Source organism: Eulemur rufifrons, chromosome 16 (assembly GCF_041146395.1).
Source record: "Eulemur rufifrons isolate Redbay chromosome 16, OSU_ERuf_1, whole genome shotgun sequence".
In the NCBI taxonomy this organism is placed as follows: Eukaryota; Metazoa; Chordata; class Mammalia; order Primates; family Lemuridae; genus Eulemur; species Eulemur rufifrons.
This window is the reverse complement of record NC_090998.1, coordinates 71324409-71337917: the sequence shown is the minus strand read 5'-3', so window position 1 is coordinate 71337917 and position 13509 is coordinate 71324409. Positions and strand designations below refer to the sequence as shown.

The following is a 13509-nucleotide window of genomic DNA, read 5'->3' as shown; positions in this document are numbered from 1 at the left end:
TGAGTGCTTTCTAGATTCCCCCATGTAAAAGAATACTGTAATTTCTTAAATCCATTTGTCTCTTAAAGGAATGATTTAAGGCAGGAAACACATATACAATAAAAAACTCAGTGGAGGAAAAAACTCCCATGAGTACGTGGGTCAAACTTTCTGCCAACACTGTTCAACTGATTTTATAAAGTTGCAGAAGCAGTCCTGCTGCTGCTTGGGAAGGCAGTTAAAAACAGCGGAGAAAACATGGGCTTGGGAGAAGTCTGAGTTCCAATCCTAGCATTTTATTAACTTAATTTCTGTTTTGTGGGTGAGTCCATTTAAACTCAGAAAAACTGGGGAGTCCAAGTTGGAGATCAGGCTTGGAAGAGAAATATATTCACTTGATTCCTAGTCTATGCTCAAATGATACATTGTGGTACTACTGTAAGGGAGAGGAACAGAGCAGATGATTTAAAGGCCCGTGGAGTTAGGAGGGATACCAGAAGGTCTTATTCTAGTGTTATGGTGATTTTATGAATTTACTTTTGTTTCTCTATCTCATTTCTGCGTAGTAAAGGTTTCATGTCCCCAGTGAAATAATTATCATGATGTTTACTTTTAAGAATGGTTCCATCTGAAAAGTTCTAGAAGGAAAAAAAGTGCCTTACTTCCCATAATTTTCAATTTATCCAAAGAAAATACTTTCATGAAAAGTGAGTACTTTTAACACTGTTTTTAAAGTATTCATTTCACATGTAACTACCTAATTATTGTGTATTAACGAAAAAATAACCTAGGAGTTATAGTTATATTTTCAAACCCAGTTTTACATATTTCATTCAAACAATAAAACTTTTTCTGCTTCATAACAAATCATATTTTCGCTTCATTTCTATACCCTTTGGCTCAGCATTAAAAAAAAAAAAACATTCAAAGTGGTGTGTTTTGCAATATTGATGACCAACTAAGTTCAGGATATTTATTTCCATCTGGTAGAGTTCAACTTCTGCCTCTTGTTTGCTTTCTCCATCTGCCTGCCTCCCTTCATTTTTTTTTTTTCCTTCTCCTTAATGGAGTTTGGGTTAACCCTGTCTTAGGCCTAAATAGTTTTAGCAGACTCACGCCTTCTCACCACGGTCTGCTTTCTAAAGTTTTGCACGTCGAGTTTCAAGTAAACTTTAATGTCTACATTTAATGCTTTCATAAGCTTCAAATTTTATCTTTGTTGATTATACACTTTTTTCAATATACTTTACATAATTCGTTATTAAACTCATCTTCAGTACCTGGCTTTGTCTATCCGCATTAAGCTGGATTCAGTAAGACTTCTCTACTCTGCTGAGTTACTGAAACAGCAACTACAAATGGCCTTACTAACCTACTTATTTTGCAATTAAACTTTTACAAAGACATCCCCCCACCCCTCCACCCGGGTGGAGCAGAACCCGCTCCCTGGCGTTGGCAGCTCGTCTCCGAGGGGACCCGGGCTCCGAGGCTGCAGTCCAGTTTCCCTGGCAGAATGCCCGCGAGAGCTCGTTCCCTCCACCCTTCCCCGCACCCCTGCACCCACAGCGCTGGCATCCGCGACGCACGCTCCTCCAGCTTGCGCAGCCACCCCGAACGGGGACGGGATGTAAACACCGAGTACGAAGCGGGCCGGAGCTGCGGACGTGCAGCCCGATCCGAGTGGGCGGCGCGCGTGTAGACTCAGCCGGAGCCGGCCGCTCTCATCTACAAAGCTCTCACCCCCTAGTCGCCCAGGCCAAGCGGGCCCGGGTAGCGCACTCCCGCAGAAGGATGTGCTGGCTCAGGGCCTCAGACCCGCTAAAGCGAGTAGGAGGAGCTAGGACTGGGGGCGGAGCTTTCACACGCGCACCCTCAGCTTCCTCCGTCCCCCGACACAGCAACTCGGTCTCCAGCCGCCACTCGGGGTTTATTTGTTTACAAGCGGATTACGTCAGCTCCTCCCTCTCTTCCCGGCCTCTGGACCCGCCCCCTGGGCCCTTTTCCCGCCCCCTCCAGCTCCGAATCTGCTTGCGTCACAATGGTGCGATCTCTGGATTGGCTGGTGACGGCCGTCACGCTCCAGCTACGCCACTTCCTTTCCGTGGCCTATAAAGAGTGCTGCACGGCGGCTGCATCTCTTCGCCCCTCGGAGCTGGAAATGCCACTGTTGGGGTCTTCGGAGGCTGCGGAGCTGGAGGCGGAGGCGGCTGGGGAGGTCCGAGCGATGTGACCAGGCTGCCGTCGCTCGTCTCTTCCTCTCTCCTGCCGCCTCCTGTCTCGAAAATAACTTTTTTTACTCTAAAAGGAAAAAAAAGTAGCCGTCCGCCCCTCACGTCCTCTCTTCCTCTCAGCCTTCTGCCCTGTGAGGGAGCCCGGGGTGGCCGCTCCGCCGTCGGGGCCGCGCCGCCGAGCCCCGGCCGCCCCGGGCCGCCCCCGCCCGCCGCCCCCATGCATCCCTTCTACACTCGGGCCGCCACCATGATAGGCGAGATCGCCGCTGCCGTGTCCTTCATCTCCAAGTTCCTTCGCACCAAGGGGCTCACGAGCGAGCGACAGCTGCAGACGTTCAGCCAGAGCCTGCAGGAGCTACTGGCAGGTGAGCGAGGGGCGAGGGGCGCCACGGGGACGCGGGCCCCACACCCGGGGTCGGGACCGGGTCGTCGGGTCCGTGGGATCCTCGGCAGCGCTCTAGGCTGGGCGCGCTCGGGTCCCGCCGCGGGACCGGACAGGCAGCGGTGGGCGGCCGCTAACGTCGGGTCCTGGCGAGGGTTTGGGGGCTGGACCGAGGGCGCCCCCTCCCCCGGCTGGCAAACGGAGGAGGGGAGAAGACACGCACAACAAAGAAACTAAAGCCCACGGAGGCAGGAGCTGCGGTCCAAGGACCGTCGGCGCATTTGGGGACAAAGGAGCCCTGGGGCTGGGGTTGGTTCGACGACCCCTCCCCCCTATCCCTCCGACCGTTGCGTGGTCGGCGGCCGGGCCCCGGGGTGGGAAGCTGCCCCGGAGCCAGCTCGGGACGGACGTGCGGTCTCCCCGCGCCTCCAGCCGCTGCCCATTAATCATCGGATTTGTCACCGGCACAATTACAGCCTTGCCCAGAGCGTGGTTTAGGGTTGCTTTTCTTGCCTTCGGGGTTAACAGTCCAGTGGCCCTTCTCTTCTCCAACACCATAAACTCCATTGTGTGTGGCTGGGGTGGGGTGGAGAAAGTAAACAGGTTCCCGCTTGGCCGCCGGTGCCATCCGGCTTCCCGGCTGGCCGAGGCTGCGCGCCTGATTCCTGTTTTGGCGGCTCAACCGGTTGGTTCCTGGAGATTGTTTTGTCCGGTACTCCTGTTATTTCTAAAACCTTGCCCGCTCTTTCCCCATTCCCGCACATGCCCAGCAGCGAATGCAGTCCTGGACGTTTTCTAAAAGTTAATAGTTTTCATTTTCGCTCCACAAAGGAGCCAGCGGAAGAAGGAAACTAGAGCGGGAGCTAACAGTAACGAGCCTAAGCATTGTTTCTCTGTTCTTCTTTTCTTCTATAGAACATTATAAACATCACTGGTTCCCAGAAAAGCCATGCAAGGGATCAGGTTACCGTTGTATTCGCATCAACCATAAAATGGATCCTCTGATTGGACAGGCAGCACAACGGATTGGACTGAGCAGTCAGGAGCTGTTCAGGCTGCTCCCAAGTGAACTCACACTCTGGGTTGACCCCTACGAAGTGTCCTACAGAATTGGAGAGGATGGCTCCATCTGTGTGCTGTATGAAGCCTCACCAGCAGGAGGTAGCACTCAAAACAGCACCAACGTGCAAATGGTAGACAGCAGAATCAGCTGTAAGGAGGAACTTCTCTTGGGCAGAACAAGCCCTTCCAAAAACTACAATATGATGACTGTATCAGGTTAAGATATAGTCTGTGGATGGATCATCTTATAATGGATGGATAAATTTGATTTTTGCTTTGGGTGGGCTCCTTTTGGGGATGGATTATGGAATTTAACCATGTTACAGCTGTGAAGATCTGGCACAAGATAGAATGGTAAAATTTTTTTAAGTGACAGTGCCATAGTTTGGACAGTACTTTTCAATGATTTAATAGCCTGTGAGTCCAAGTAAATGATCACTTTATTTGCTAGGGAGCGAAGTCCTAGGGTGGTTTCAGTTTCTCCCAGACATACTTAAATTTTACATCAATCCCTTGAACGAAAATCTGTATTTCAAAGAACCTTTCTCTGCAGTAGACCTTGCAGAGGAATTTGCACTATTACACTTGAAAATTGTTATTGTTAACCTTTTTGGCAGCTCAATAGGAAAGCTCAACGTTTTAAACATGGTAGTACTGGAAGTTTTATGACAAGACTTTTACCTAGCACTTAAATATGTATAAATGTACATAAAGACAAACTAGTAAGCATGACCTGGGGAAATGGTCAGACCTTGTATTGTGTTTTTGGCCTTGAAAGTAGCAAGTGACCAGAATCTGCCATGGCAACAGGCTTTAAAAAAGACCCTTAAAAAGACACTGTCTCAACTGTGGTGTTAGCACCAGCCAGCTCTCTGTACATTTGCTAGCTTGTAGTTTTCTAAGACTGAGTAAACTTCTTATTTTTAGAAAGTGGAGGTCTGGTTTGTAACTTTCCTTGTACTTAATTGGGTAAAAGTCTTTTCCACAAACCACCATCTATTTTGTGAACTTTGTTAGTCATCTTTTATTTGGTAAATTATGAACTGGTGTAAATTTGTACAGTTCATGTATATTGATTGTGGCAAAGTTGTACAGATTTCTATATTTTGGATGAGAAATTTTTCTTCTCTCTATAATAAATTGTTTCTTACCTTGGCATTTTAATCAATCTCTTGTCATGATTATAGAGGTTCAACCTATAAGGAGTATTTTTCTCAGAAGACTTAGGTTCTATAAGCTATGTGAATGTCAGTTGCACACTGGTCATGCTGAAAAAACATTTGATGAGGAATGAAGATGATCTGAGTATACATATTTAGGTGTTAGAGGAAACACAGGAGTAACATGTTTAAAAAAAATGTCTTAAGTCAAAAAACATGGACACATTCACAGGCTAACAAGCTCATGAAATGAGGATAAGAGACAAAGGTAACATCTACCTAAAAAGTGATACTCAAAAGGATTACATTTCATTGCTTCCCTGTTGAAGTGAAGATATAAAGGTTCCATTCTGGCCCACCTTTGAAAAACAATTATTTTGCCCCATGGAATCCTTGTTCACTTAGAAAATCCCGGGGCAGGTGACCCATAGTCTTAACAGGCTAATCACTACAGAGATTGGTTGCTTTTTGCTTTTCATCACCTGCAAGATTTACATAAAAATCACTTAAGCTGGAATTCAACAAAAGGTATGTTTATGAACTTTATTCTCAAAAGTTGAAATGCTGACTTTGATTCCTCATTTTCAGACATTTAGATAAATTCTAAGAACCTAAATGAATATTGAGAATGCTGTAGTGTAGGTTACTCTACTATCCCTTGCAATTATTTGGTTGTAGAGGATAAAATGGTTTTTAGGTGGAATAGAAAATGAAAAATTGAGTTTTGCTCTACACAGTTACTAGTGACCTTTTTTTGGTATGTATTTAAACATGTTCACACGGTAAATACATTATGCAATCTATAAGTTAGTCATTTAAAATCAGTAATCTAAAATAAGAAATTACTTCTATGTGTAAGATTGAATTCTGATTTTGTAGACTACACAGGAATACACAGCTAAACATGCAGTATTTAGAGTACAAATGATGTTTCTACTTCATTGTCACGCTATTTTTGGGAGTCTGATCTTATGACCACAATACATGGACTACCCTTTCTAATTGTTAGTTTTATATTTCAATCTGTTATGTGAAAAGCCCCTCTGTTTTTCAAACTTAAATTACAGTAAAATAAAGGGTAGTTTAATTTTTAAATGGATCTCACCCCCTTGCTGACTACTATTGTTTACCAACTGCATTTCATCTGGTAACTCTTTTGAAGCTAGTAACAAAGCTAAGGCTTTGCATACTAAATCATTCTTGATTGAGACCTAAGAGTGAGGATGACTTCCAGACAGTTCAGGGATATATTTTATGGTGTAAAACTTTTTTGTCATAAAACCTTTTTTTCAAGTGGACAATTGTTTTTGAAGATCTTGACATCAGACTTTTTGGTATTAAATATTTTAAAACATTTGATGGGAAGATAACTTCTTAAAAATGTTTATTTTAGAATTCAGGTGATGTCTGCATGTGAAGAACTGTTTATTAAGTTTCTCTTTAAAAGACTTGCAGACATCACTCTTTGAGATCTAGCATCCATCTGTTTCCTGTGACTTTAACCTTACATTCCTTAGACAATTGAGCTGAGCCTCTGTCTTGAGTACAGGAGCTGTTTCATATTTCTTGTTCACTGCTTCTGGGGAATGTTTTGAAATAGTGTATTAGAAATCCTTATAAGATAGGATGACTACTTTCAAAATTGTTAGTTGCCATTGGCACCAGGAGTTTATAGTTATGAATGTCAATAAGTTTGACAAATGTTAAGTTTTAACAGGTAGTTTTAAAGTTATTTACATTTTTCCAAATGTAAGTAGTATCTCCCTGTGTAATGCTGAAACAAGGTTTGAAGTGGATTGTATAGGAAGAGTTACCCTAGTTTCATGTAGGGTAATGTGGCTGTTCCTTCTGTCATCTGGAATAGGAATCATATGTCCTTACCCTTATTTGCAGTATTTCTATTATAATAGATGGGAAGGCAACCAGAAAATGGCTTTCTGGTACAAATTGCACCAACGGTTTCCTTAAGTCCCTATAACTCTCATGTTGCAGGTAATTAATTTTGTTTTGTATAGGTATTATAGATTATGGAATTGTACTTAAAAGGAAAGAAGCATTTCTGACGTTTAGTTCTTAATGACTAAAGGTGTCCAGGTTCCCTTTAATCTTATTTTGGGAACAAATCTGCTATTAGACTTCGGGTGATTTTTAACGTTTCTGATACTCTCTCTGCTTCCTCTTTACAGAAGTATGATAACTGAAGCTGTATGTTGCATATTGAAGCTTAAAGCTATTTCCTCTCCCTTTTTCACCCCTATTTCAGATGTGATAAGATGTTCTTGATAGGCTATATAGAGAAAATTTGTCAATAGTTTTATCTATGCACAGGAGACTTCAAAAAATATATTTGGGGTTGCCTAAAACTGAGTGGATTTCTTATTTATCTGAAAGTATACAGACTGCAAATATTTAGACTCACCTTAGTTTCTGCAGTTAAATTTTATATATGGCTACTGTCAAAGTATATTAATAAATGGTTTATTTTCATATTTGGAACATAACAGTATTAAAAAATCTTTTATAGTAAAATAGTTTGTACTACTAACAGACTAAGCTGCTTAACTGAGTCCTTAAATCATTTTATATATTGGACTGTAAATAGACCAGAGAAGTGTGTGTTATGAGTTACAATTTCTGGTTATATCTATTGATCTTTGTGTAGTATTCTGATAATAGCATATGGTGAAGGAATATTGTTAAGCAAGATGTTAAGTTTTGTATTTTTGAGATGCTCCTAAATAAGCCTTAGATTGTATTAATGGTGAGGATTGACACCATTTCTTCAACAATTTGTGGAGTATACTTGACACCAGTTTTTTTTGACTGCAGTTTTAACTTGGTTTATCACTTTTTGTGTTGCTCAGTGTATCAAACAGAGGAATAAAAAAATGGAGTTCAACTTCAGACTGTTACATATGAGCCTTTTCATGATATTTATCATTTTAGTGTTGAAGATGTAGTGTTCTTTTGGGACTTCTGTATGCTTAGAGTACAGATGCTGAAGGATGAAATGATTTCAGTCTAGGGTTGGATAAAAACAGAAAGGATGGAAAATGAAAAGTGGGAAACTTAGCTGAGAAGGGAGGAATTTAAAGGCTTGGTCATAAAAATTCATTTGCTGTGGACATAGGTGTAATTAAGAGAGGTCTGTGCAGCACAGTCTTTTGGCAGAAAGTTTGGGAATCCTTGTTGCAGAGATTCTGCAACTGGTGAATGTGGGCAGACCCTGCACTCAATATGTTTCTATGAACATTCAGGTCAAAGTGGTAGTACAGGTTCATGGCCTGCCCTGCGTGGAAACCGGCCATGGGGGAGGTGTGGATGGCAATCATAAATATCTTAAAGGCATTTTTAAAGAAATTAAAATATAGTGCCTCCGCCTTTGTCTCTCAGTATTTTATATATAAAGGGAGAATATTTTTTAAAGTGCCTGTTATAAACCACTTGACGATTATAGCCTCTTTTCCTTGTACTTTTAAATTGTGAAGGCCATTTGTGACCCCATTCCTGGTGGTAGAAGGATGATCAAGGATCGGCCAGACATATTACATCATTACACGAACTACCAGGCAGGAGAAAAGTTAACTGCATTCCTGTATTTGGAGAATATTACATCAAACACTACTTGTTATAATTTCAGATTTTAAGATCAGTAGAAGACATCTTCACCCATACATTGACTTTTAATGTACATTTACTTTCAATGATTCCATAGATGGTCGTCTCCAAAGTTATTTTGCCATTCTTTTAAAACATTTTTTATGTGTATATGCATGCATTTTCATATGAATATGCAAAAGCACATGGTACATTTTATAAACAAATATACATATATTGGGGATACACTAAAAATTTTATTGGTGAACTGCATGATCAAAAATGTTTAGAGATTATTTCTCTGGATTGTCACTAAAGTAGAATGTTTGCTCTCCCCAAAATAACTCATAATTATTATGTTCTTTCTTCCTTTAAGTGATAAGTCTTAAAATGAGAAACTATTATAGCAGTACAAAGAAGGTTGCCTTATGTAATTTTGGCTTATCTGCATTAAGTCTTTATTTGTAAAATTAGGTCATTTTCTTTTACAGCCAATTTATCCAAAATTAAGTGCTGTACCAATTTGAAGTCTGTAAGTTCCTATATATTCAACTATGTATTGCTATATGTTGAAATTCACAATTTATTCCTTAGAAAATTTTTCTTTAAATGTTAGGGTCTTTGTAACACTGATATACCTGGTTGCAAGAGAACTGACTGATCGAAATTGCAAATCCGCGATTAAATTATTTTTAGCATTTATGGCTTGGCGAGAAAGTCCCTGTATCTTTTTTTTCTTGTTCTGAGCCATCCTTACATTTTTGTAAGGAAAGATGACTAACAAATTGGACTTTATTTGAGAAGATCCTGTAAGTAGCCATAAGCCTTAAAATGATTAGACTTGACAATTACACTATGAGCAGGATTGAATACACTTACTTTCTAGTTTTGATATATGGCAGTTTTGTACCCTCAAGTCAGTAGACTAAATGGAGTTGTATTTCCTACAAATTGCACTTGTGAGCCTTTAAGTTATCAATATATATTCTTACTTGACCTTCCAATATCTGGGTGAGGTTGGCAGGTAGGTCAGTTCAGTATTTTCTGTCTTCATTTTATGGATAGAAAACTGAGATTTAGTTTAAGTAATTTGCCCTAAAGCCAAACATCCATTAATAATACACAGTTTGAACTCAGGCCTTTCTGGCCCCAGAACCACTCTGTTGGTATATGGTGTATGATTCATTTACCTTGTTTCATATTGTTGGGGCATGTGTTTTATCCTCTCATTGCTAGTACACCATCTTTGGTCATTTTCAGCTTTGAAACGCTTTCAGTATGCTCAAGAGGCATGTAACTCTCTACAATTAGGCTTCTTTCTTTGAGAAGCAGTTGGGATTTAGTGTAAAGAGTACTAACTAGTCTTAGACAAACGAGCTGAAATTCTGGCCTCTACCAATTTGTGACTTTAGACCAGTTACTTAACCTGAGTCTGTCACTCCATATGTAAAAATGGGGGTAACAAGTTTGTTGTCAAGGTCAAATAAACATGAAAGCACATAGCCAGTGAGTGGTTGTATTCTTGGAATTTGAATATCATGGAGGCCAATTAAATATGGCAGATTATTTTCTTGTTTTTTTTTTTGAAAATTTGATTATACTGTGATTGTGTTTGGAGTTTCTTGAAAGTCTGCTTTAGCCAATAGCTGCAAGAAATGTACTAGTGTTTTTGAAATACAGTGATATAGGAAAGAAAATGAGCTGCTTCCCTCCTTTAAAGGATGAAAATACAGATAACCCAGGCCGTGTGTATTTATTTTACAGAATTTCCTGAGCTAGGTCCTTAACTTTGTGATTTTCAGAGCTATTTTCTCAATAAAAAAGAAGGAATCCTTCAGATCCTTTGTCTTATGCTGAAGACACCTGTAGTTGAGAGATGGAGCAATGCTACCAAATATGTGTAATAATGTAGATCTGTACAAAGCACGTTTGCATCTATTTTGTTGTTTAATCCTCACAACAACTCTTTGCTATATGAAGTAAGTTGACTTTTCCCAGGGTTTGCAGTCCTTCAAGCCATTTGTATTTGGTCATGCTTTTGCAAGAGATTTTCAAACAGTGGTTTTCAAATAGAACTCATTGGTTCTCAATCTCTTTTTAATCTAGAGTGTTGTGAGTACTTCCTTTACTGCAAAGAAAAGCAGCCTTTTTATAAATTATCAGTTTGGTTTTGAGTTTCTTCTTGTGATGTAACCTGATGCAACTTTTGCTTGAATCACTAATAATGTAGTTGATTTCCCCTAGTCAGTCATAAATGAGTCAGTGACCATGGGTTCTTTCGGTTTATGCTCAAGTCTCTTTTTCTGTGTGAAGATATCCTTATTGAATAGCTTTCTGCTGGCTTGTATAGCATTACAGCATACCTCAATGAAGTACATACTCATAGGAGAGCTTTGTGCTAATTTATTTTGCAACACTATAGGAAAAAAAGGGCTTCATTCTTAAAAGAAACTCAAGACACTTAGGCAAAATTTCTTCTGACCCTTTCAGAAGTCTTGCATCTTAAAGCCCCTGTGTGGTTCAGGCCCTGCTTGGAGTTGTGTGTAGCCTTATAAATCATTGTGCTCCTATAGTGTTTAAGATCATGATTTAAGAATGAGTTTGGGGGGGTGGGGAAGGGAGGGATATATACCTCATGATGGGTGCAGTGTGCACGACCTGGGGAACAGACACGCCTGGAGCTCTGACTTGGGGGGAAAGGCGGTACAGGAGCAACGTATGTAACCTGCAATTCTGTATCCCCCATAACAAGATGAAATAAAAAAAAAAAATAAAATAAAAAACAAAAAAACCAAAAAAAAATAAGAATGAGTTTGGAACTAATTAAAACAAGGCTTAGGTGGCCAGTATGGTCAGAACAGTTATCCCTTGAGACAATAGTTATGGTTAGGGTCAGGGATGGAGTGCTTATGTAATACTGAAACATTAGATAGAAGCTCTTTTCCACTAGCTCCTAGATTCTTGCATAAGTCTGTAAGTCTCCTGAGATCCTTTCTGATGGTTAAAATACACGTGGCATTTTGTCCTATGTCTATCTGTTACATTCATTAAACACATACTTATTGAGTCCCTCTGTGTACCAAGTGTTGTGCTAAGCACTGGGGATGCACACACAGTTACTGTCCCTGGCCCTTAATGGGCTTGGTGCCAAGTATACCACACAAATGTAAAAGTTGGATCCGACCTGAGGCATGCTAAGGAAAGGGAAGTGGGGAGTGGTGTCCTGAGAGCTATACTGGAGTGATAGTCTGCTGTAGAAAGGTTCCCAGAGGAAGGGACACTTGTGCTGAGATCTGAAGAATGAGTGGGGGTTTAAGTGGAGAAGGCAGGCACGAGGGAACAGTACGCACAAAATCTGGCTGAAGAGTGGTGACGAATGGGAGGAGTTGAATGAAGACCAGTGTGGCTGGGGTACAGGGTTATTAATGGGAGTGAGGACAGTTGTGGGGCTTTATAGGTAGAGTGACCATATAACTTAATACATTTATCAACCCAACTGTGACTCTTGAGAGTAAAAGAGGGTGCTATTTATAATTAAACACAGACTATAAGCATCAGCCAGGACACAGGGCTACCTGGCTTTCATAGGCCATGTTAACAGTATTGTCTAAGAGCTTGGCAACCGGCAGTGTGTCAACTTCCTAGTGAATGTGTCAAGGAGTTAGAATACCTTACTCCATCCAAAAGGGATCTAAACAGAAGTGTGGGTTTTCCAGACAGCTAGGTTGTATGATTTGTTCTGGTATTGATATTAGTGACTATTTCACGTTTTGAAGGTTTGGCATGAAAAGATAGGTTTTAGTGTGAACTGTTAGATTAGAGTCACTGTCATGGTATATGAAATAGCACAGTTCAAATATATCTTGAATATTTTCTGCTTTTTCGTTACAGCACTTGTCATTTTTGCAAAAACCTTTTATATAAATAGAATTTTAAAATAGCTTCATTCTAGGTTTACATTTTGAGTGTAAGTACTTCCTGGATGTAACTCTCAAGGTATGGGCCACTTAAATTTTTTTCTTGAAATTGTGTAAAAATCTATAGTTAAATGCAGAGTTCAGGGAATTTTGCACACCATGTTTTCTGCACCCTGATCAAGAGATAGAACATTTCTACAACACCAGAATATTCTCTTTTTGGGGCACTTAAAAAATTTGATTAAGAAATATGGTTGGTAGAGCCAGGCCTCAAATTAGAAATGAGTTGTTTCCCCTCTCCTTTCATAACTTTATTTTTGCTTCCTAAACATGTGGCAATGGTAACTTTACACATGAAACAAATTGTCGCCAGAAGAAACTGTTGCCTTTCAACTAGTTATTATTTAGTGGTTACTAATATAGTACATCCCTGCCCAATTTGCTATGGCTTTTTAGTCCTTTAAAGTGAGTAGTAAAATCTGAGTCATATCCCCATCACTGACTCACAAGCTTACTAAAGACTGCCTGTTTGCCTGTTTATTATTAGGCCTAAGCTCAAGAATCTTGATCAATTGAAGAAGATTGTGATAATGTCAAATTTACATAACACCTCTCCCTTTTCTCCTACTTTTCCTTTTAGTCTGATCATGTCACTCTACAGGAGGTTTTACAGGTAAGAGGGGGGTGGGCAAGAGTCAAGCCAGTACCTATAGCTGAGTCCTAGCCTTGAGCACTTCCTTTCCTCTCAAAATTCTCAACAGCTAGTTGCCAAAGAGCAATTAGAATATTGAACTAAGTTACAGGGTAATTAGATGTCATATTGATTCAACTCAAGAGTTGTGTGTCACCTAAAGATTCTTGAATCAGAGACAAAGACTTGTCCTAAAAAGAGTGTGTGTTCTTAATGAGTTTGGGATTTACTGAGGGATAGGGAATGGGGATAATTCACCAGTGGTTGAAAAGCGGGCTTACACCTTTCTTCCCTGTAGATTTAGAGTTCCCATTTGGAACCTGATCTGGAACCAGATCTTGAATTAACTTTTTTCCTGAGAAGGGCAATGCGTTCTGCTTAGCAAAGACTGCTGTCAAAGTGCTGGTAGATTGTGATGGTCGTGATGGTGGGGGCTGGTTTACAGATATTTCTTTCTCAGTGCACTAATATTTTAGTAACAATTGGACTT

At 40.5% G+C, this 13509-nt stretch overlaps 1 protein-coding gene across 1 annotated transcript; it reads left to right on the top strand.

Moving 5' to 3' along the window:
* Positions 1-2149: 2149 nt before the first annotated feature.
* BTG1 (BTG anti-proliferation factor 1) lies at positions 2150-4959 on the top strand. Its single transcript, XM_069489666.1, has 2 exons — positions 2150-2575; positions 3508-4959. The coding sequence occupies exons 1-2, from the start codon at positions 2428-2430 to the stop codon at positions 3873-3875; spliced, it is 516 nt and encodes a 171-aa protein (XP_069345767.1). The 5' UTR covers positions 2150-2427; the 3' UTR covers positions 3876-4959.
* Positions 4960-13509: the final 8550 nt, after the last annotated feature.

Excerpts from the sequence above, each read along its gene's own strand:
- BTG1 (XM_069489666.1), top strand. The coding sequence starts at position 2,428 with ATGCATCCCTTCTACACTCGGGCCGCCACCATGATAGGCGAGATCGCC. Across the intron at positions 2,576-3,507 it reads CCTGCAGGAGCTACTGGCAG|AACATTATAAACATCACTGG; the intron begins GTGAGCGAGGGG and ends TTTCTTCTATAG.